The sequence below is a fragment of the Dermacentor variabilis genome, chromosome 6, assembly GCF_050947875.1.
Source record: "Dermacentor variabilis isolate Ectoservices chromosome 6, ASM5094787v1, whole genome shotgun sequence".
Lineage (NCBI taxonomy): Eukaryota > Metazoa > Arthropoda > Arachnida > Ixodida > Ixodidae > Dermacentor > Dermacentor variabilis.
The window spans coordinates 97,746,523-97,771,146 of record NC_134573.1 but is presented as its reverse complement, the minus strand read 5'-3'; the positions used below and the strand labels follow the sequence as shown (position 1 = coordinate 97,771,146).

The window sequence follows — 24,624 nt, the reverse complement described above, 5'->3', positions numbered from 1 at the left end:
ATACATAGGCTTGACGTGAGAGCGCCGAGATCGCCTATGACGGACACATAGGCTATCGTCACAGTCACTGTGGTGTGCGATATAGTCACAAGGCACTGAGGGACGAGCAACAATAAAAACTAACCTAAGCGGTTGAAAACGTCGAATTTTAGGGGCTGTAGTAGGGTTTCAACCGCACAACGTGCACAATCTCAGATTGCGGTTGTCGACATCGGGGAGGCTGGCTTCCCTCAGGAAGGACATCGTAATTCACGTCACTAATTCGCTGCAACACTTTGTAAGGTCCGAAGTAGCGACTCAAAAGCTTCTCGGATAGTCCTTTACGGCACAAGGGAGTCCAGACCAAAACTATTTCGCCAGGTTGGAACTCGACTTGTCGATGGCGGAGATTGTAACGTTGCGCATCGATGCTCTGTTGTTTCTTTATGTGCACTCGGGCAAACTGACGGGCTTCTTCCGCGCGTTGCACAAAAAGTTCGACATCTTTAGCAAGGTCGAGATGATCGATGTTGTCACACGGCAGCATTGCTACCAACATAGTCTCCACTTCACGACTGTAAACGAGGTAAAACGGCGTGAAGCGTGTTGTTTCTTGCGTAGAAGTGTTATAGGCAACGTTACGTATGGGAGTATCTCGTCCCACGTCTTGTGCTGCACCTCTACGCACATAGACAGCATGTCAGTCATCGTTTTGTTCAGTCGTTCGGTCAAGCCGTTTGTCTGCGGATGATAAGCAGTTGTCCTTCGATGGTTTGTGCAGCTGAGTTTATAAACGTCTTTAATGAGCTGCGCTGTAAAGGCCTTGTCTCGGTCTGTGATGACGAGCAATGGGGCGCCATGCCGTAGGATGATGCTCTGTATGAAAAACTGGGCAACCTCGGCAGCTGTGCCTCGAGGCAACGCCTTTGTCTCTGTACACCGCGTTAAGTAGTCTGAGGCGACAATTATCCACCTCTTGCCAGAAGACAGTGGAAACGGGCCCAGAAGATCCATGCCGACCTGGTCGACAGGTTTTCCAGGTGGCTCAATAGGATTAAGCAATCCCGCAAGTTTCACAGCTGGTGAATTTCGGCGCTGGCAGTCACGGCAGGCTTGGACGTACCGCTTAACACACTCGGCAAGTTTCGGCCTGTAATACAATTTGCGCACTCTGTCACGACTTCGGGTAAAACCCAAATGGCCAGACGAAGGCTCGTCATGACAGGCGAATAAAACTTCGGCACGGATGTCTGCTGGAATGACCGAAAGGTACATCCTGTTGGTGGCAGTGGAGTTCTTCTTATACAAGACGCCATGTCGTAAACAAAACGACGACAATCCTCTAGCGATGTACCGGGGTATTTGTGGGTTTCGTCCCTCCAGATTTTCAAATATAGGCCGTAGTGAGTCGTCTGCGCGCTGCCGTGAGGACAAATCAGTAACGCTTACGGCCCCCGGGAAAAGGCCATCGTCCTCAATGTCTTTGTTGATGGTGTCGATAGGGGCGCGCGAAAGTGCGTCAGCGTCTTCGAGTATGCGGTCCGATTTGTACACGATGGTCATGTCGTACTCCTGCAAATGTAGACTCCACCGTGCCATTCGTCCAGAAGCGTCCCGCAGATTTGCAAGCTAGCATAACAAGTGATGATCGGTTACAACTTTGAATCGGCGGCCGTAGAGGTAAGGTAGAAACTTCGCCAGCGCCCATACGACGGCAAGACGCTCTTTCTCCGTAGTGGTGTAGTTGGTCTCTGCACGCGATAGCATGTGACTTGTGTAGGCGATCACTCGTTCAGTACCTCCCTGCCATTGAACAAGCACAGCACCAAGACCAGCGTTACTGGCGTCTGTATGAACTTCCATGTTCGCCTCCTCGTCAAAGTGGGCCAAAACTGGTGCTGACACTAGACGCTGTGTAAGCTCAGTCAAAGCAGTCTCTTGCTCTGTGGCCCAGCCGAACGATACATCGTCCCCGTGAGTCGAGTCAGCGGCTCCGCCATCTTCGAAAAATTTTCGATGAAACGCCGGTAGTGTGCGCAAAGCGTCGGACACCTTTCTTGTCGGTCGGTGTTGGAAACGTGGCTACAGCGGCAGTTTTCGCGGGATCGGGGCGAATGCCTTCCGCGCTGAACACGTGTCCCAGAAACATGAGCTCCTTGTGGCCTAAAACACACTTCGGAGGCTTAAGAGTGAGGTTAGCCGATCGGATGGCTTCGAGAACTTTCCGCAGTCGTTTCAGGTGGTCGTCAAATGTCGCCGAAAAAACAACCACGTCGTCGAGGTAGACGAGGCAGCTTTGCCATTCAGACCAGCGAGAACGGTGTCCATCATTCGCTGGAAAGTTGCTGGTGCCAAACAGAGCCCGAAAGGAAGTACCCTGAATTCGTAAAGGCCATCTGGAGTGACGAAAGCAGTTTTTCCGCGGTCTCGTTCATCTACCTCAATTTGCCAGCAACCACTCTTTAGATCGAGAGACGAAAAATACTTAGCTCGCCGCAACCTGTCTAAAGAGTCATCGATACGTGGTAGTGGGTACACGTCCTTCTTGGTGACATTGTTTAGGCATCGATAATCAACACAGAAACGAAGCGTTCCGTCTTTTTTCTTGACCAGAACGACCGGGGACGACCACGGACTGTGCGAATGCTGAATGACACCATCATCTAGCATCTCCTTGACTACGGCTTGAATTGCCTCACGTTCTTTCGGCGAGATACGGTAAGGCGGTTGTTTGATGGGGCTTTCGTCGGCGGATGTCATTATTCGGTGTTTCGTGATTGGCGTTTGGCCCACCTTAGTAGACCGAGCGAACCACGCGTGGAGTTCCTGCAGTGCGTCCTTTTGGTCGTCCGTAAGCTCGGAGTTTACATTAATGTCTCTGGGCGAACCGCCGTCTGTGTCCACTTCAGAAGTAAAGCACTCGACGATGTCCGTTCATGGTTCGGCGTAGGCGACGGCAGTCCCACAAAAAATGCGCCGAGGCTCAAAGGTAACGTTGGTAACGAGGACCGCTGTCCGGCTATGACGAAGTTCCACAAGGCTTCGCGCTACACAAGTACCTTGGGTAAGCAACATAGAAATGTTGCCTTCTACAATGGCTTCACCGCCTTGTAGCTCATCGGACTTGACCGGAACCATAACACTTGCACGCGGCGGTATCGTGATGCTGTCGTCCGAAACGCGAAGTGCGGATATGTGTCCAACGGCGTCGGTCTGTGTTGTTGCCCTTTGCGTCGAGAAAGTGATGGAGCGCTCGCGGAGGTCAATAATGGCGCCATATTCCAGGAGAAAGGTCATCCCAAGAATTAAATCACGGGAACACTCGCGTAGCACCGGACAAGTGGCGAGAAAGCAGCACCGCGAATTTCTGCTCTCGCCGTGCATAAGCCAAGCGGTTTGACGACGTGGCCACCTGCCGTACGAACTGGTGCCCCGTTTCAGAGCAACGTAACTTTTTTCAGAACGCTCGCCAGTTTGCCACTCAAAATAGAGTCATGGGCGCCGGTATCTACAAGTGCACTTATCTTTCTGCCGTCGATCAACACATGTATGTCCAGTGAGACCTTGTCGCGGGAACTGCTTTTGGCGTCGTAGTGTTTTCGTTGTTCTGCGGTCGGCACGATACGAGGTCTTATATACGAGTATCAGCGGCCTCGCCTCGAAAGGTCGCTAACGTCAGTTTTCCAGGCGTGGTCTTGGTGAACTCCCTTGCGTCGTCCTCGAGGTGGTATCACGAGCAGGGAAATATCGCCGCGGTGAGGGTGAGCGTGACTGCCGCTGTGATGTGCCCGGCCTGCGCTGTTCTTCGATGAATTTTGTGATGTCGGGAGGCCTCAGGCAAAACCTTGGTCGAGGCGAATCGATAGAAAAAACCCGCTGTCTGAGTCATCAATAGGGGCACTCCCGATACACATGACCAGCTTCGCCGCTGTGGTAGCATAGCAGTCGTCGATCGGGTACTCGCCAAACCTCTGATTTCCTCGAGGCTGTTCGGAGGTCGTCGAAGTACGGTAGCGGAGTTGTCGGAGCGGCTTGCGCAGATTGCAACGCGACTGGCGACGCAACATAAGTAGGTGCGAAAGCTTGCGCGGTGCTCAGTAATGTCTCTGCGTAAGTCTTGCGCCAGGACTTATTTGGCAGAGGTGGAGCTTCACTGCTGGAAAGAGATGCCTGCAGTGCCTGCTGAACTTCGTTGCGTACGACGCTGGCGAGGGAGCTGCCTGGCGGTGGCGACGTACCGTGGTGCTTCTGCAGGTCGTCGCGAACCACACAGCTAATCAGCTCGCAAAGCAAGGCGACGTCGCACCCGAAGCCTACCGGCGTATCCGGAGTGCAGACGGCATTTACTTGTCGCTTGTGCATGTTCGACCTTTGCTGAAGCGTCTTCTGCATTGCGGTGGCTTCGGTGATGAACTCCGCGACAGTCTTCGGCGTATTCCGAACAAGACCGCCAAGGAGCTGTTCCTTTACGTCTCTCATCAGATGACGCTCCTTCTTCTCTTCCGGTATGCTCGGATCGACACGCTGAAAGAGACGCGTCATGTCCTGAAGTACATCATGACGCTCTCATTGGGCCTTTGGAAGCGTGACTGAAGGGCTCGCTCCGCTTTTCCCCGATGATCGGGGCTGGAGTAAGTCTCCAGTAGCTTGCGCTGGAATTCAGGCCATGATGACAGACCACTTTCGCGGTTCGTAAATCACGTGCGACCACCATCCTGGAGGCTGAAATAGACGTTCCTGTGTTTGGCGTTGTTCTTCCACTCGTTAAACGCAGCCACGTGCTCGAACTCCGCCAGCCAGTCTTCCACGTCTTTAAATGTGTCGCCGTGAAAAGCCGTTGGCACTAGGGGGTTCAGCAGCGTTAGGTAAGTCGGGGTCACCCTTTCCGTAGAACTCGCAGTGGTCGCAGTCATCACTTTTTCTTGGAGGTTTCCAAATTCTGGGGCCAGGCCTCGGATTCGCCAGCTTGTGCGGTGAACTGGAGTCACCTCCAATTGTGCGAGGTTCTTGCTGCCCAGTGGTGTCTCCTGCGTAAGTTGCGTGTACCCAGCAAGCTCCACCAAATTGTCGCGTATACCCTGCTTAAGTATACACGCTGAATGGGGATCCAGGCGTTTGTACTTCATGAAACGTAACCGTTGACGCGCGATGCCGAGACGAACCTCGTTCTCTTCATCTTCATTGCCCTTGCTATGCCACACCATGTGGCAATATCATTAGCGAATCGCAATTCACTAAGGTATTCTCGTTTAACTCTTATCGCCTTAGATTGAAGGTGTCGATCACGCCTTCTACGCCGACGACATCACAGTCTAGTGCAAGGGAGGTAGCAACGGGAAAATCGAAGACAAATGACAAACAGCGATCACACTCGTTTAGTATTTCTTCACAAAGGCAGGACTCTGCCTGTCGGCTAAGAAATCGGAACTGCTACTATACCGGTCCACAATCGGTGCAAAGAAAGGGACACCTCCCTATATATCTGTCACCAGCGAGACCGGATCCCTTATCCCGGTAGTACACAGAGTCAGAATCTTGGGCATGTTACTGGAGGAGGACGCCAGTAATGATTATACCATAGAGCGCATAGCAACCAAAGCCAATTCCCGAGCAAAGTTAATCACGAGGGTGGCCAACAAGGATGGGGGGCTATCAGAGGATAATTTTCGGCGATTCTTTCACACCTTCCTAATCAGCCGCATTAACTACATAGCCCTCGCCCACAAATAGAGCAGAAGGAACGCGGCTGGGCTAGAAACAATCATTCGTAAGACCATAAAAGAGACAATGGGTCTCTCACAGAGGACCATTACCGATATGCTCTTGGAGCCAGGCATCCACGACACCTCTGAAGAGATTGTCGAGGCGCAAAAATGGCACAAGTTGCAAGACTGGCTTCAACGGAAGCAGGCAGACCTCTACTAGCGCATATCGGTCAAGATTCGAGCATCACCAAACAAAGGGAGTGCGCGCTCCCGGTCAAATTTAGACAAATGTATTCTGTATCTACGATACCTAGAAATATGCATTCATAGCACAATTACGGCAGAATTAAAGCGAGGACCAGGGCACTTTTTTATCCTGGCGGCTAACCTTGAGGACAACGTCGCCTTCGTCGACGCTGCGCAATACGCAGCCTGCAATCATTTTGTTTCGGTAGCTACCTCGCTGCGAAGGGAGCTGCTGACGTCGCTTTCGCATCAAAATATGAGCACCCACAAAGCTGAACCGGTGGCTGTAGCCGTCGCCATGGCAACCACGAACTGTTCCGGTATCTTCACAGACTCGCGAGCTGCCGTTAGAGCATTCATGAAAGGCTCGGTATGTGCGGAAGGCACTCGCGTTCCCTCTGGAGCACCTTGGACAGGCAAAAAGCTGTTAATCTGGTTCCCCTGTCACACAGGCAGCGATGCTCATGAAGCCATCCCCAACGCCAATGAACTTCCCCACTCCCAGGAGCGAGATCTCACCCGCCACCCTGCAAGTGGGCAATCGGAGGCCGGGAGATGGCAATGACACAGGGACCCCCTGCTTACTTTTAACGAGGGCTGCAAGCACTATCAACTAGCACGTTGGAAGTTTCCATTTCCACACCTAACCAGACCACAGGCAATCACCCTAAAAATGCTGCAGACTCATACGCATCAGTCTCCATTTATTTGCTCAAGATTCCTTGGCGCCATCAACCCGGCCTATCCGCACTATGGACATCCCAGATACACTCTTAGTCACATGCTCCGACAATGCCTCGACTTGCGCAGGGTCTCAGGGTTTCCCTCTACGGAGGAACAATGGCTCTGCATCGTCACCAGCTCCGCCAAGGAAGAGCAACTCAGGGCTTTCCAGAGAGTCTGAGAAATCGTTGAGAGTCTCAACCTCCCGGCTCCGTCGTAGGTGCGGCCCGCAGACGCAACCACGACGATGAGTGTCCCCTAAGGGGGACACTCATGGTGTTCTCAGGACCAAAATAAAAGTACTTTGTCCGCTTGTTTGGGCTGCCGAAGTGTGCAGCGTTGCGCACCTCTGCAATTCATTCGTCTTATAGCTTGGGCCACGAGGCATGTGCTCGCTGTTGTTGTAACATCGTAGTCGTTGCATCGTCGTCATTTAATTTTTGTCATCTGAATCTCCTCATGTTGTCTTCTTCACGACGTCGTCATCATGCAGTCGCCATGCATTCGTTGTCATGAAGTCATTGGGATAAGGTTGTGATCATTCTATTGTAGTGATACCCGCCGTGGTTGCTCAGTGGATATAGTAGTTGGCTGCGTAGCACAAGGTTGCGGTATCGAAGCCCGGCCACGGCGGCCGCATTTGGATGGCGGCGCAATGCAAAAACACCCGTGTACTCAGATTTAGGTGCACGTTAAAGAACCCCAGGTGGCCGAAATTTCCGGAGTCCTCTACTACGGCTGCCTCATAATCAGAAAGTGCTTTTGTGACGTAAAACCCCACAATTTAATTTTCTTTATTGTAGTCATGCAACTCATGTTCTGCCGCCTCCGTTACACAATCGTTGTCAATGCGACGCTGTCCTAGACTTGCCGTCACTTCTTTATCGTCATGCCGCCACCGTAACGCGGCCATGTTTATTTCATCATCGTCATTCTAACTTCGTCATCCGACACTCATCATGCCGTCTTTGTCTTATGTTTGTCGTCGTGCCATCGTCGTCACTCTGTCATTTGACCATCCTGATGAATTGATGCATGCAAGCTTATTTCTTCACGACCTCGTATTTACCCTACCTACGTCGTTCCACTGACGACATTTCGACTCCGATAAATATTGTACTAATGGCGTCATCATTTATTCGTGATTATGTTACCGTTGTGATTCCATCGCAGTCATTTTGTCGTCATGAGACAGTCCCTCTCACGAACCCATTGTCGTAAGATAGTCGTCATTCGGTCATTGCTGTGCCGTCGCCGTCATTCCAGCTTTGCCATTCGGTTGTCTTCATACCTAGATCACGCCACTGGGGTAATACACTCGTCGTCATCCCATTGTCTTCATGCCGACGTCATAGCGCTGTCCTCGTTAAACCATCGTTATTGTTTGATAATCGTCGTCAGTGGTCGTCACGCCGCCCTCGTCATAGTGCCGTTGCCAATCTATCAACGCATCCCCTTTCTTTTTTCAGCGTCGGCCCTGAATCGCCGTCATATACTCATTGGCACGCTGCCATGCTTATTGCTTACTTCGGCAACTGAGTGCCACTGCAAGATGGGCCGATAACGAAGTGAGCGTGCGTCGCATGTAGTGTAAGCAATGAAAGTCTTGGAATGACGATTACAAATAATAAAGAAGCGTGGCTTCCGTAATACAGTGTATTGCTACATTGTTTGAATACTAATCGCATTACGACTAGTGCGAGTGAGATGGGTTCTGTTGTAATTAATTTTAATAGCACCCTCGTGCTCGGCCAAACGCTTGTTCAGGCATCTGCCCATCTGTCCAGTGTATGCTCCTCATATTTGCAAGGCTTGGAACACATGAGCCCTGCTGCACACCTGACAAATTGTTTGACATCTTTCCCCCCACAGCCGCTGTAGGAATTAGTTGCACCATTTCCTGCTTTTCACTGTGCCGCACTGCACTGCGGTTGAAAACACAACGCCAGTGCGATAGAAAGCAGACACCTCGTTGGGACCACGCAAGAATGTGCGTGTCTGTGCAATGACTGCTGCCTCCTAAGATGCAGATTACAGCTGACCAGGTCATGCTGCCCCATCGTTATGAATGTTTACAACTTTTTACAAGCGAATTGCACCATTGTCTTCAAATATTCTATAGGATTAAACTTATCAGCTGACCAGTAATGTTTTCAGTGAATGCTTGAACCCATCATCACATTTTCAAACGCCCTGAGAACATCTACGTCCCTGGAATTTACATTTTTGCAGAAACATTAAGCAATAATCGATGTAGCGGTACACTGCGAGAGCCAAATCACTTCGGGTGCACTCACCTGAGTCAGAAATAGAATGTTCGAAATTCGCACTACATTGGACCTTATACAGAGTCCAGACTTCTGCACTTTCTAGTGAAGCACAAGAACAAGCATGTTAGACAGATCTTCATCACCTGTCACCGCTGCGAGTGGCTCGAGTTGTGTTACTGCCCGTCTCCTAGCTCCTCAACACCGGGCATCAAACCTCTATTATAGTTGGTAGAGTTACTGAATACCCTTCAAGACAAGAGCGAGGTCCGAAGTTGCAATCTACCTATTGCAATCACAAACAACACAAGGGTTCAACAGCCTGCGGTGTTACTGGCTTGCATATATTTTGGTGCGATGCACCAGCGAGATTCCATTTTCTTCAGCGGCACCATCTGTCGGGACGTAGAAAACACGCTACCTTCGTACGAAAGGGTGAGCGAAAGAAGAATAGCGATGATAGCATAAGGCTTAAGAACATCACGTTCTACCTGACAGATGTTGCCAACCTGTCAACCGCACGCCATGCCATTTGGAAGCTTCGAGCATCGCAATGTCGTCACCTACCAGAACAGCCGGCCGCTGAGAACCTTATGAGCTATAAAAACGTAAGCAATAGAGTGCCAATACCCTCGACCGCTCAGTCAAAAGTAAAATTGGAATTAGAAGTGACCAATTCTTATACGCGACGACGAGCACTCCGTACTTTTGTATAAACGTGCTACAGGCTCATCATTTTCATGTAATATACTTCTTAGCACAGTACAAAAGCTTGCGATGCGGTGCACAATAAAACAGGTCCTTCAAGCTGCTAGACGAGGCCTTCCAGTCGCTCCTATTGCGCTGCTTCAGACATTCCCCTCACACATTTAAAACGGGCAATAGGAGGACATCCTTCAATTTCGAAGATGCTAAGTGCTACTGCAGGAAGCTGGAAACATATTATGAAACTCCACCCTCTCAGACTAAATATCGGAAGTATAACCAGTAGCAGATACGAAGAACCCCAAGTTGAAATAAAGAATCTTAATTGAAGACGGGGCAAATACCGAGTGGCACATACCCACTGACCCTAGATGGCGTCAAAGAGGCTCCTTGATGTGCGCAAGATCCCAGGGGCGTTAAACGGGTTCAGTGAATGTCCATGAGTCCCATACGCAGTGACCCGATTTCGACCAACGGTTAATAATGCGTGAACATCTAAGGCTAGAGTTAATTTCCTTTCCCTTCGTCCTCTGGTAGCTTCAACACTAGTCATGGAGGGAAGGTGTTGAAGGTCCGAAGTCGGCGCCCCTTGATGATTCTAGTGCACGGTGGCAGCGCTAAGGAAGAGCCGTTGTCCGATAAAGGGACGCTTTATTCAAGCGCCGAGGCGTCTGTCCGTGTCGAAGCCCGAAGCTCTACTCTCTCCACAGAACTAAACATGACTTTTTAAGCCGTCAGCTGCACAAAGGAGTCGCAAACCAGCCAATCACACATACGAGTTGCCGAGAACGCTTCCGTGAAACCAAGGCTTATTGACTGCATATCTGCCGGACAGCGGGCTGCCTTGCATGTACTGAGAAAACTGTCTGAAGACATTAAAACATTACTTAAACCCAATCAGCAATAATAGGAGTGATTAATGCTTATTCATTTTACATTTCATTACCCTAGTTTATAATTATCACAATTACAATATTATCGCCAAATAAGATTAATCCTGCTGAGTATGTTCACCGACTGGGTTTTTGCAACAAGTTATCGCAATACTTGCCGCACAACGCATCATCCTTGACACAGTGAGTCGCGGTGTGCGTACCTCGTTCACTCAATTATTCACAGAAAGAGTGCACGATCAGAGACACGAAATAATATTTACCCATTATCTGACAAGTCGCACTAGGGAATTCTTGCAGTAACCTTACGGAAGTAGCTTCCCACAACACTGTAGCTTTATGCTTTGCTCATGGTAGCATGAATTAACAGTGAGCCAAGTGAGCGTGGGTCGGGGAAAGTGGTTAGAGACAGACATAGATAGATTGACACAGCGCCTCTGTCGTGTGCCCCTTTTCTGTGCCCCACTTTCGCGCTGTTTGCTGAAGTATGTGTTCCTATTATTACGCTTTGCTTAAATTTGTAAGGTCTCCCATCCTACTTAATAGACTAAGAATGGCACCTGGCACCACTGGATTGCTTGGTGCATTACTTAGTTCTTCCTCGTATCCTTTCTGTCGTTTTCTGTCACCTTACCCTTCCTTCCGCGCAGAGCAGCCAACGAGAACAACATCTAGGTAATATTCACGCATTTCTATACACCATTTGTCCTTTTCGTCAGCCGCACGTGTTGATGATGTAAAATAGTGCACAAAAAATGTGAATCTACGCAACATTTTAGCAAAACGGGTGAAGTAAATTTATGTTTTTTTCGGTATTGCATTTGTTTAAGCGATGGAACGTAAACTGTCATGCTATATGTGTCTAATAATGCGGTTAATTTTCGCTTGACGACACAAGTGCTGCCACGCGGGATGTCTCTGGCCCAGCTTTGCTCATTCGATGATCACTCAGTAGCATCTATTGCAGTAGACGACAATTCAGCTGATCCTCCTCTACCATCGCAGTAGGCAACTTGTACCATCGCCAACTTACAGAAAATAATTGCGCCCGACATGCCTTCCGAGCATGCTCGTGAGCTCTACCGCGTTCTGTTTTCCTACCACGATATTTTTGACTTTAACGATTGTCCTTTGGCCCAAACTACAGCTCTTGAACATCGCATTATTTCCGGCAATGCCCATCCTATTCATCGCCACCCATATCGAGTGTCACCGGCTGAGCGTCAAGTTATTAACGCAGAAGTTTGCAAAATGCTTGCCAAGAACATTATTGAACCGTCATGCAGTCCATGGGCGCCACTTGTTATACTGGTAAAAAAGAGGGATGGCTCATGGCGCTTTTGCGTGGATTATCGGCACCTTAACAGGGTTACCAAAAAGGACGTGTATCCCCTACCTCGGATTGATGATGCCCTTGACTGCCTCCACGGTGCTCGCTACTTCTCCTCTATTGACCTTCACTCCGGCTACTGGCAGAGTGCCGTGGACAATCTCGACCGCGAGAAGACTGCTTTTGTAACGCCCGACGGTTTTATCAATTCAAAGTGATGCCGCTCGGTCTATGTAACGCTCCTGCTACTATTTAACGCATGATGGACTCCCTTCTTCATGGTTTCAATTGTCGACGTGCCTGTGCTACTTGGACGCTGTTATAGTATTCTGCCCAACGTTCGCTACGCACCTCGAGCGCCTCTCAGCAGTCCTGGACGTTTTTCATCGATCCGGTCTGCAACTCAACACATCGAAGTGCCAATTCGGCCATCGCCAGATTACCGTCCTTGGGGATCTCGTTGGCGCGAACGGAGTGCAAGGGGACCCAGGCAAGATCCATGCTGTTACGCACTTCCCTGTTCCGAAGTGTGTCATTGATGTGAGCAGCTTCATCGGCCTTTGTTCGTACTTCCGCCGTTTCGTGAAAAATTTTGCAGCCATAGCACTACCACTAACCGAGCTTTTGAATAAATACGCCCCTTTTCAGTGGGGCAATAACGAGGCCTCTGTATTCTCGCATCTAATCGACCTTCTCACAACGCCTCCAGTTCTGGCCCATTACGATCCTTCTGCGCTTAGCGAAGTCCGTACTATGCCAGCGGTCACAGAACTGGCGCAATACTGGCCCAAAGCAAGCGTGCCAACGACCGTGTTATCGCTTACGCCAGCAGGCACCTCTCACCCTCCGAGCGCAACCATTCCATCACTGAGCGTGAGTGTCTGACCCTAGTTTGGGCGGTTGCGAAGTTCCGCCCATACTTATATGGCGGACCCTATTCCGTTGTCAAAGACCATCACGCGCTTTGCTGGTTATGCTCACTGAAAGATCCTACAGAAAGACTTGGTCGCTTTGCCTTACGCCTCCACGAATATTCGTATACTGTCACCTACAAATCTGGCCGACTTCACAAGGACGCTGACTGCCTGTCTCGCGACCCGGTAAACGAGCCTGACGATGCCGATAGTATTACCGCCAGCGGCATTTTCTCTCTGTCTGCCTTCGCTAACATCGCCGATGAGCAGTACCGAGACCTATCGCTGCGAGCACTCATCGAGCGTCTGCACTCTACACCTACCCGCGCATCCGTTCGCCGATATGTCCTTCAGGGCGGCATTCTGTACCGATGGAACTTGCTCGCTGACGGATCTGAACTTCTTCTTTTGGTGCCAAAACATCTACGACAGACTGTGCTCTTTGAAATGCATGACGCACCCACTGCAGGACATCTTGGGGTAACCCGCACGTACAACCGCGTCCGTCACCGCTTCTATTGCCCTGGTCTCGATCGCTCAGTCCGACACTATGTTGCTTCCTCTGATCCCTGCCAGCGTCGCAAAACACCTCAGGTGCTACCTGCCGGTCATCTCCAGCCGCTCACCGTGCCTGTGGAACCGTTCTTCCGTGTTGGGTTAGACCTCCTCGGTCCCTTTCCCACGTCATCATCTGGGAACAAATGGGTAGCCGTCGCAACTGATTACACCACCCGATACGCTATCACTCGGGCTCTCCCTACCAGTTGCGCCACTGACGTCGCGGGTTTCTCCTCCGTGACATTATCTTACTTCATGGCGCCCAGCGACACCTGCTTACTGACCGTGGTCGTAACTTCCTCTCGAAAGTTATCGCCGACATTGTGCATTCCTGTTCCACTCAACACAAGCTGACTACCTCATACCATCCTCAAACCAATGGCATAACAGAGCGGTTAAACAGTACTCTTATCGATACACTGTCCAAGTACATTTCCGAGGACCACCACGACTGGGACATTGCCCTTACTTACGTCACATTTGCGTACAATTCTTCCCGGCATGACACCGCCGGATAATCTCCATTTTACCTAATGTACGGTCGCGAACCTACCTTGCCCCATGACACGGCACTTCCTCCTGCTGCGATCTCAACAAGCCGGTATGCGCGCGACGCCATCGCCCTCGCCGACCATGCACGCCAGCTTGCCCGTGCTCGACTGACAACCTCACAAACCACTCAGCAACGTCAGTACAACGCCCGCCACCGTGGCGTACGGTTTTCGCCTGGTGCGCTCGTGCTCCTCTGGTCGCACTCTCGTCACGTCGGACTTTCCCAAAAGCTCGTTTCGCGATACACAGGGCCCTACCACGTGCTGCGCCAGGTGACGCCTGTGACGTACGAAATTGCTCGTGCGAGCTCAACTTCGTCCTCTACTCTGGCCTCTAGTGATGTCGTGTGCGTCAGTAGGGTCAAGGCCTACTACACTGCTTCCGAGTCCGACCTTTAGTCGCTCCGGGAGGGCGCTTTTGCCGGCGGGGATAGTGCTACGGAAGAGTGTTTACAATGACGAAGAGGCGAGGAGTGAGAAGACGACGACGACGATTGGAGGCTTGTGCGGGCTGTTGCCTCTTGGCCAACTGCGCCATATTTTCTTGTAAATATACTTGTATATAGCTTTTTGTCTGCGTCTTGCTACGTAAAATTATCAACTATTAACCTGCCCAAGTACAAAAGTAATAATTTTCTGCCCCTCTAAATAAAAGTTATTAATGTGTCAGCAAGCTGACCATCGCATACTAATATATTACTTCATGCACGGTAATTTGGCGGGAAAACAGAGGAGTTCAGGTATAAATGTATAATGAGCAGCTAGGGCCGCCTAAATTATCTTTGTTCCCGGCCTACATCAAAAATTGATGAGGAAATATTTTTTGCTTAACTGTTGTTTGCGAATTAAATATTTACCACTAGTGTAGCGTGCCTCAAATCTGGTAAGATTGTATTTACTCAGATGTTTACCGTCGCCAGCGTGTTTTCCGATGTAAGTGTATTAGTGGTGTCTATCTTGCCTTTGTTTAGTCGAAATGATTCGCATGTTTATCTTTGTCGGTGAATCAATTTTGTGCTCTACAAATCAGTCATTGTGACCCGTACTTTTTAGTTCTTCATATGAGATGTAACAATAGTAGCTGAAGGTCTGTATGACTGGATTCCGTAAGCAAAATAAATATACATACGACACCCGAATTGCCAATCAAGCTGTGATATTCATTTCTTCTTCAAGGAACAATTGTCAATACAATATGAACCTCCCACCTTTTTACAGAAAAAAAGTAATCACTGAAATACAAGCCGTTTGTTACTGACAAATTGTTTTTTCAAACACTTTTGAAGGGAGTGTAGTCAAAGACTGCTATACAAATCTAGTTTCTTTTACTTACTTGCCTCCAGCACTATAATATCGGGTAAATTCATAGTCGGAGCCGTTAAGAAACACCATTTTTGTATAGATACATGATTCATTTTCTTTGCTGTATGATCGCTTCAGCAACCAAACAGGATCAGATGTGTTAAGTGCCTGGAAGAGAAATAAAACTGTATTTCCTTCAAGTCCATGATAGGCTCTTAGCACAAGTGAAATAGGAAGAAACCAGACACAGCGAACCAAAATCTTACTAATGGAAAGCCACTACGAAAGCCACGAGTACATTTTACAAATTTAACGTTATTTTTTAAAGCACAAAAATAATTAAAGGCGCATAATTTGAATTTGATAGAAAAACAGGTGATGAGGGCGTAATTAATTTTATAGCACTTTTACCCAGCAGCAAGTTGTCGCTGTGATGTTCCGTTGAGGAATGTGCGCGAAAATCATAAAAAGCAATAGTAACATTCTTGCACTCAATAAGGATCCTAAAGAATAGAGCTTGTGCTGTGAAATTGAATGTAAAAGAGAAATGCCCCGTCCCATGAGACTGGTCACTTGGGGAGGCACTGCGTAGAAATGGAGCTCAATCTTATATTGGAGGCCATTTAGTGCTTATAATGCATTGCGTTAAAGCTGTAGCTTGTTTTTCTTTGTCCCACCATATAGTGAAAGTACCAGAGTGTTGAATTTGCTAGTGCAGATAAGGTGATGTAAGGTGACGACAAAATATGGTGACATTCGCAGAATTTCTATCCACGGAAGCACACCTGAATTTGTACTTTTATACACGGCTATGTTGTGTTACGGAATAACACAAAAGTCATCTGCATAACCAGTGCACAAATATTATCACGACAGTATGAAAATGTAGTTTTCATATACTTTTCATTACGCAGATTAGCATGTCAAGGGAAACAAGCATCAACTCCCACACATCAAAGATCACTACAATGTGAATAAATTATGCGCCACTTTTATAGCGAAACAACAGCAGCAATACCAGACGCTGGAGAATGGTCGTTTCAAATGAATGCTGCAAATGACGGCAAGCCTTTGTTGTAAAATCATCCGAAGAAATGGATCAATTTGCGCAGCAATGGTTCACATGTGCAGGTGCACCGGCACTGCTATACCAACGGGCTTTAATTAAACAGTTTGTGGCTAACTAAAAAACTGCTCTTTTTGTCGTGTCAACCACTACTCATTGTGGACCAATACCCCGGGGTGTTTCAATATTATCCAGCAGGCATCCGTGAAATTTTGTAGCTGTGTAGGCTGTACGAAAAAACGTGGAATTGATTTCATAGCTTTAATTCGTCCTTTCGGTGCGCTATAAGCCATTTTCAAATTTGAATTACTTGGGCTTATGCAGGATGTTTGCCAAGAAAATAGAACTTTTGATATGACCGAACCACCGACTCTAAACAACAGCAATAAATAGGTGGAAATAAAATATGCAAATAAATGAGGGTCCTTCTTAACTTTCAACCTACTAAGTGAATTCGCGACGCCCTACAGAAGTTATTTAATGCTGTCAAATGTGCAAAACAATCCGCAGAGAGGTGATATTAAAGTTATATTTGTTTCATGCAAATGGCTCAATTAAGAAACCGATTCACGTGAACAAGATTAGACGCATCAATATCTGCGCATTTCTATGTATCCGATGGGAGTTATTAACGTGCTGCGTTCTAAATATGAGCGCTAAATTAATTTCAATTGGTTTTTATCAAATAGTTTACTGCTTCGCTTCCGAACGTTAACCAATCGAATGCATTTAGTAACACCGCAGAATCAGCGGCGTTTGCAACCATTAAAGTCGGTTTGGGAAAGAATAAAAACAACATAGATTTTGTGAGCGCGATGTGAAGTCTGTGATAATCACTGCAATGTAAAAAGCACTACCATGTGGACTTCTATACTGAAGGAAACCATTTATTCATCATGCACGGAGCGTACGCGTCGTGCAGTATGTCGTGGTCGCTTACATATAGATTTTGAATAATAAAGCGGATTCAAGAATGATATTTTTGAAGCAACTTTCCTGGCTTCGAAGGGGCTGAAATGTTGCCAATTCTTGATTCAAGTTGCCTAAACGTCGCCACTCACCAAGTACAAAGCTTTGCCACTAAACAGAAAATAATGTCCCGGAATCTAGCGACAAATTTCTAAAATGACAACACTGATTATTTCAGATCGGCAAATTATCAAAACCAACGCTTATTTTACGTTTTCAGATATGGTTAAGTTAGACTTCGCCTTGGCTGTTATTTTGTTGGATTTGCCAATGTCCCGCCAACAGTGCAATTTTCAAAATTGGGGCAGGGGGAGGCAAACGGTCAACCTTGCGCGCCTCGCTTACTCTCCTAATCCTCCATGCATCGCCTCCTGTCTCCTTCGCTGTTTCGTTGAACTCTACCTAGACTTTCCTCTAGGTGGCGCTGCTGCGCCGCGCACTCCAGTAGTAGCGTGAGATATTGTCGTTGATAGACGTGTTTTCTAGGGCTCTGTGGCGGCGACGAAATCATAAATTTTTTGTGCGTGCTTTGAGTTTGCTTTTGTTTTTGATTTGCTGGTTTTTAGCCTTTAAATAATAATTGGGTAGTTTCTCTTTCTTTCTCTTCTTTTTGTGTGCGCGGGTGTGCTTCGTGTATATTTGGTTTTGCAGGATAGTCACAGAGTCTTTTCGTGCCACGTGCTTCATTCCACACATGGCAACCGGGTGGGACGTTAACTCTTTATAGACTTTAAATAGTAGCTTGGAAGTGGCAAGATTAGTAGGTAGTAGTGGTTTTAGTGTGTGTGTACTTTGGTATCGGAATATTGCTTTGGTAGGAAATTGATAGCGTGACGCGTGGTTGAACCCGTTCGAAAAAGTGGCATACCTTAAGTCTATGCGGCATTGATTCCTTTTGAAACATTGGTGAGAACTGCCTTGTGGCATTCTATGGATTTAGGTACTGTGCGTATCGGTTTTAGTTAGAAGGCACGTATTCTGCGTTATTATAGTATTATCGTATTTAGATTAGGAAAAGCCGTGCGATACATGGGAAGAAAGCCGGAAAAGCGTGGGCTGGATGAGAATGGTGAGAGAATCCAGTCAATTGGCCCACACTTTGATGTCGATGCTAGGCTGAAGAAAAAGGAAGCTTACCAGGAGGAGCTTGCCAAACAGGCCGAAGAGCGCAAAAATGAGCTAAATATGCAGCGTGATGCACGGACAGGGCCGCCATTGATGAATAGGGCCGCCGTTGTGAACTAGAATGATCGTGACAATGAAACACAGTTCCCCGACGTGACAGGAAAGGGAATGCCAGCAAAATACGGGGATTGCGTGCAACGTAGTGAGGGGGTAGCTGCAAAGAGCGATACCTGCCTTGAGGAGATAAAAGCAGAAACGCAGGACTCATTGCCTCGTGTCAAGTCCGAAACACGCGGAAAAGGACGAAAGCAAGCAGGGAGAGGAAGGAGAGAGTTAAATGGGGATTATCGATGGCGACCTAAATCTGGCTAGGTGCTCAGAAGCAATTCTGGAGATGGTTAAAGGCGATAAAAGAGTGGCGCTAGGGAAATTTTCAGGGCGGATACTGGGTTCTGTCAAGGATCGGGCGATAGCAAAGCTCTCGGGAAATGGTCACCTGCGTAACTTTGTCACAGTAGCAGGTGGGCTAAATGACGGCCGAAAGAGGAAAGGGACAGTACTAGCCCAGCCCTTGGCGAAAGGGGTGGACGACTTGCGCGAGCTGTCGCCTAAGTTGCAGATCCTGGTGTGCACGGTGCCAGAAGTGCCTGCACGTGACAGTTACGTACAAAGAGCCGTAGTGGCTGCTAATACGGCGATATGGAAACTGAGCCGAGAGAAAGGTGTCGAGGTTGTCTAAGTAAAAATGGAGGTGAGGTTTGGTAGCTTTCAACGAGGCGAATCGACTTCAATTACAGACTTGGACGAGAAGTGGACTGGAGACTTCCTGGTTGCGCTGTTGCTTTCGTTCAGAGGCCCACGGGGGCTCAGAAGGCCAGAGTACGTAGTAGTAATGAAGAAGGTCCTCTAGGGGAACCTTAGAATAGCATCGCCGTCAATAACAGTTAAAGGAGGAAAACAACAAAGAGAGCTCCCCATGCAATAGGCTACATCAGCATGCAAGGCCTCCAAAGAAAGGAAAGTTGGCAGACATAGCGGATCAGTTAAATAGAGAAGAAATAGGGGTGTATGCGGATACAGTGCCGCACCTTACAGACTGGGAAGAGGCCCGAGTAACTGAGAATTATGTTTGCGAAGGTGCAGCGGTGGCGTAGAGGTAGAACATCCGCCTCGCGTGCAAGAGGACCGTGGTCGGAATCCCGGTGCCGCGCTATTTTCCACCGGATTAAAAATCTTCGCGTGCTAAAAAAATTGCATAAACAAGCCTGGAGTGTAGCTTGATCCCGGTGACCAGAACTGGTAACGCACTCCCTCACTCGCAACCTTCCTTTCCACCCTCGCACTCCCACCATCGCACCACTTCTCTTTCCTGCAGACTACGCGGTAAGATTTGTGCCGAGTGAAAAAGGGGAACGGGTGTCTGGCTGCTTCTGTGTGACCGTGAAGCCGCCACATCACGTCCCCTTCTAGTGAGTTAACGAACGTTCATAGGACGATCTAAATTGTTCACACGTCCATATGACAGGGCGCCCTGGAGACTCGTCCAGTGCGTGTCCTTGTGACTTGGCGTGTTTGGAGGAGAAGAGCTTTGGAGGGTGGTGTCAGAGATGACGGTTCATGTGAAACTGTGCCTGCTTCTTCAACGTGCGCTGGCTTCAGCCGATCGAGTGACAGCACTTCGTGACGACCGCGCACTTCGATTGTGAATTGCTTCTCACCTCGACTCAGCACTCGGATTGGCCCGTTATGCGGTGTGTGGAGTGGCTGATGAACTGCGTCATGGCGCAAATCACGTGTGTACACGAAACGAGTTCTGATCGTACGTGCACCGTGCGTGCCACTGCCCGTCGCGGTGGCGTCGTCCGAAGGTGTTTCATTATGTCTCGTAGCCTAAATGCGTAGGCTGCGGTGGATGTGCAACCGTCTTACGGGTGCCCCTGAAGAATTCTCCTGGAAGGTGTAATGTCGTACCCTAGACCAGTTCGGCTGGACTGCAGCCGATGTCTGTTTTGACAGCTGCCCTGATTCGCAGGAAGATGAGTGGTAGTGCCTCCTTCCAGCTGCGCTATTCTGTTGCGGCGAGCGCAGACTTGAACTAGCAGTGGAAGCGCTCCACCATGCCGTGGCTAATCGAGTGATAGACAGCTCTTCTGAGGCGAGAAACACCAATGAAACGTGTAATGCTGGCCGAAAGTGATGATTCGAACTGCCTTCCATGGTTATTTATTACAGATGGTGCACTGAAACGAGCAACCCAGCGGTGCAGGAAGGTGTGGTCAACCGTGTCAGTAGTGATATACGCTATAGGTATTCCCTCCGCCCAGCGCGCGAATCTGTCAATGCACGCCAGTAAATAGGCTTGTTCTTGGCAAGGCGGCAGAGGTCCGACAATGTCGAGGTGTACGTGGTCGACACGCGCGTCTGCAGGCGCGAACGCTGCTAACGGGGTCACAGTATGTCGATGAATTTCGGCTCGCTGACACGGTATGCATCCTCTTGCCCAGCAACTCACGTCTCGGTTGATACTTGGCCAGATGAACCTTGCTGTGAGCAACTTTTGCATAGCTTTGACTCCAGGGTGCGATGGCGTGTGAATAGAAAGGAGAGAGAGAGAGAGAAACTTTATTGCAATTGTAAAGATTTGAAGGAGGGTGGTCGGAGCCTCTCAGTCCAGGGCGTCACTGGCCTCTGCCGCCTGCCTGACCTGGCTAATTAAGGACTTTTGTCCTGCCAGGTCGGAGCGGGCGAGCTGTGCCTCCCACTGCTCCATTATCCTACTGGTATTTAGCCTATGAGGGTGCTTAGTGCACTCCCAGGTTATGTGTATTAGGGTAGGTATGCCACCGCACCAAGGACAGTTGGCCCTATAACGAGTGGGATACATGGCGTTTAGCAATTTTAAATGGGGGAACACCCCGGTCTGTATTTTACGCCAATCGGCGGCCTCTTCCCCGTGAAGTTTTGGGTGGGGCGGCGGGTATTTTCTGCGGACTCCACGCTGATGAGCAAGGATGTCTTTGGCGTTTAAATTGGTGGAATTTTGTGAGGGATAGTGCGGGTGGTTGGGGTTAGAAGAGGACGCCGTCGCTCGGTTAGTGAACCCTCGAGCTAACGCGTTAGCCTTTTCGTTCCCCTGTACCCCCGCGTGGCCCGGGCACCAGAGTAGGCGATGATGGTGGTTGAAGGATTTGGGAATTATCGCAAGGCTAGCCGCAGTCACGTGCCCCTTGAGAAACATGCGACATGTCTCCTGGGAGTCCGTGACCACGGCCGAGTCTCTTTGCGAACGCTCCGCGTGGGCGAGTGCGATCGCCACTGCTAATATTTCAGCCGAGGTGGGAGATCCAGCCGCGGCCGACGCGGTAATTTGCTGTTGGCTGATAGTGTTCACGACTGCCAGGGCGTACCTCCTTTGGTAGCGCTGCCCGGTCGCCTCGGCATACAGAGCTGCGTCCGTGTAGTACGTGTTGTACCTATGGCTATTAGAGTACGCTGATTGAATGTGTTGTGCGCGTGCTTTGCGCCTTTCTTTGTTGTACTCGGGATGCATATTCTTTGGAATTGGGACTACTGTAATTTTGGATCTCATCGAAAGAGGGAGATCCACGGCCTGCTCTGTGAGATAAATGGGGTATGCTGGGATATTCAGTCTAGCCAATATTGCCCTACCAGTTTTTGTGAAGCTGAGGCGCTCCCTCTGTCGCATCAGGGTGGCTTGCCTCAGTTCGTCGAAAGTATTGTGCACTCCCAAAGCTAACATGCGCTCCGTTGAAGTACATTTAGGCAGGCCCAGAGCAGCTTTGAAAGCGGTTCGGATTATTGTGTTAGCCTGCTTTTCCTCCTCCCTGTTCAGGATTTGGTACGGTAAGCCATACGTTATTCGACTAACCACTAAGGCCTGTACGACCCTTAGGGTATCGTCTTCTCGCATTCCCGCTTTTCGATACGTCACGCGACGTATCATTTGGGCTATGTTGTTGGCTGTGGATTTGAGGGTCTTGAGTGTCTGTACTGCTCTCCCGTCGCTCTGAAGCCACAAACCCAGGACTCGCATCGTGGGTACCTCTCGGACTGATTGGCCCTCAACCACGATGATAATGGATCCTCTGGATTTGTAGCCTTTCGCGTGTATCCGGATAACCTCAGATTTTTCGGGTGCGCACTTCAGGCCACTCCATCTAGAAAACTTCTCCACCGCTAATACTGCGCTTTGGAGCGTATATTCCTTATCCCCTAGTGAACCTCTGCTCGTCCACAGCGTGATGTCGTCCGCGTAGAGCGTGTAACCTAGGTCGGGTATCCGATCCAGATCGCGCGCGAGGCGACACATCGCTATGTTGAAGAGAAGAGGAGATAAAACAGCTCCTTGAGGTGTTCTTTTGTCAGGCATTTTAAATAAATCCGAAGTTATTTGGCCTATACTGATGCTCGCCTCGCGATTGGAAAGAAACGCTCTTAAGTAATTGTATGTGCGCTCACCACAACCCGCGAGTTCGAGTTCCTCCAATATTGCGGCGTGAGAGATGTTGTCGAAGGCTCCTTTCAGGTCTAGTGCTAGGACTAGTCTCTCGTCGCCGTACGGTATATTAGTTAGAATTTCATCTCTAAGTAGGAGGAACGCGTCCTGGCAAGAGAAACCCGTGCGAAATCCTATCATGGAGTCCGGGAACCAGCTCCGCTCTTCCAGGTATCGCTGCAATCTGCTATGGATAACCCTTTCATAGAGCTTACCTAGGCAGGACGTGAGCGACACCGGCCGTAGTGTATCAATGGAGGGATTCTTTTTTGGTTTGGGGATCATGATTATTTTAGCCAATTTCCACTCTTGGGGCAAGTCTCCCTTGGCCCAGCACTCGCTATTAAATGTCTTTGTGATTTTCGCTAGTGCTACCGAATCCATGTTTCGAATCATTGCATTTGTGATCGAGTCTGGGCCCGGTGCCGAGTTTTTAACCGCGGATTGTGCCGCCTCATACATTTCCGCGTACGTTATAGCTTCGTCTAATTTAGGGTTCGCTTCCCCCGCGTATTGTCTCCTCGCGTACGACGATCCTGTGGCAGGTGAGGGTCCTATGTACTTTTTCTGAAGCGCATGGACGAGATCTTGGTCTGTACCGTCGAAGTTGTCTGCTATAATTTGGAGCTTCTTGTTATTCTCAGTACGCGTGCTCATCCGGTCTAGCATGCTTCGTAGTATTCGCCACGTACTGGTCGTTCCAAGAGTTCCTGACAGGGTTCCACAGAACGTCACCCACTCGTTTTTAGCGAGCTCGTTGGCATGGCCTTGGGCTTGTTCTGCCAAGAGAGCGATGCGTTGTCTCAGGTGTTTGTTTAGACGTTGCCTTTTGCACCTCTTGGCCAGTTTCCGCCTCTCTTCCCATAAGCTGACCAGGTGAGAGTCTATCACCGGCGCCTCCGCTGTACGCTCAATGGCTTTAGTGGTGTCCCCGTGTGCTCGTCGAAGGAATTCAGTCCATTCTCGCATGTTGGTCGGGGCGGTATCCGACTCCTCCAGCGCTCTCTGGAGTTGTCTATAACGAGGCCAGTCAGTTAATTTAGTCATTCCTAATCTTCTCCGTATGTTGGGCGTGGAGAGCGCTATTCGGATTATGTCGTGATCGCTTCCCAAATTTTCGTCAAAGGAAACCCATTGTGCGTCGCTGATGTTAACTGTAAAGGCACGGTCGGGCGCCGTGTCTCTGCTGACGCTGTTACCTGTGCGCGTCGGTTTGCCGATCTGATTTATTGCCCGTAAGCCCAAGGCCTTTGCGGTGCGCTCGAGTAGGAACCCTTTGGGCGACGTTTTCGCGTATCCCCATAGTATGTGGGGTGCATTGAAGTCACCCACTATCACCGCCTTATCCCTGGTGCCCGCTAAATCTTTTGTTGCTGAGAGAATGTGGGGTAGGTCGTCCCCTTTGCATTTGGGAGGACTGTACAGATTTGTGATTAGTGTGTGTGCTTTACTTCGTTTCCTTGGCATCACACTGATAACAATGGAATTAGTCTCTCCCTCAGTTTGCGGAAGTGTTAATAATTGAGCGTTTATCGAGTTGCTCACCAGCGTGGCGACCATCGAATTTTGAGGATCGCTCAGTGTAGTATCCCTGCAGTTTGACCGGCTTGGCCCCCACCTCCTGCAGACATATTACATCCGGAGCGATTCCGGAGTTTTTGATAAACTGGTGGAACACTGCTGCTTTCCTGGAGAAGGAGCGGCAGTTCCATTGCCATATCTCTAATTGGTCTGAATTTTGTAATCGTTGTGATTTCTTAGCGTGATTAGCCATG

The 24,624-nt window shown here is 49.2% G+C and overlaps 1 protein-coding gene across 3 annotated transcripts in view; it reads right to left on the bottom strand.

Annotated features, from left to right (window-relative positions):
- LOC142584940 (uncharacterized) overlaps positions 1-24,624 on the bottom strand; it is a 139,667-nt gene that overhangs the window by 48,762 nt on the left and 66,281 nt on the right. For all 3 annotated transcript variants that reach the window (XM_075695306.1, XM_075695304.1, XM_075695305.1), the window contains one exon: positions 15,205-15,341. In XM_075695306.1, the coding sequence (XP_075551421.1) occupies positions 15,205-15,263 (59 nt within the window). In that variant the 5' untranslated portion in view covers positions 15,264-15,341. The remainder of the gene's footprint in view (positions 1-15,204; positions 15,342-24,624) is intronic.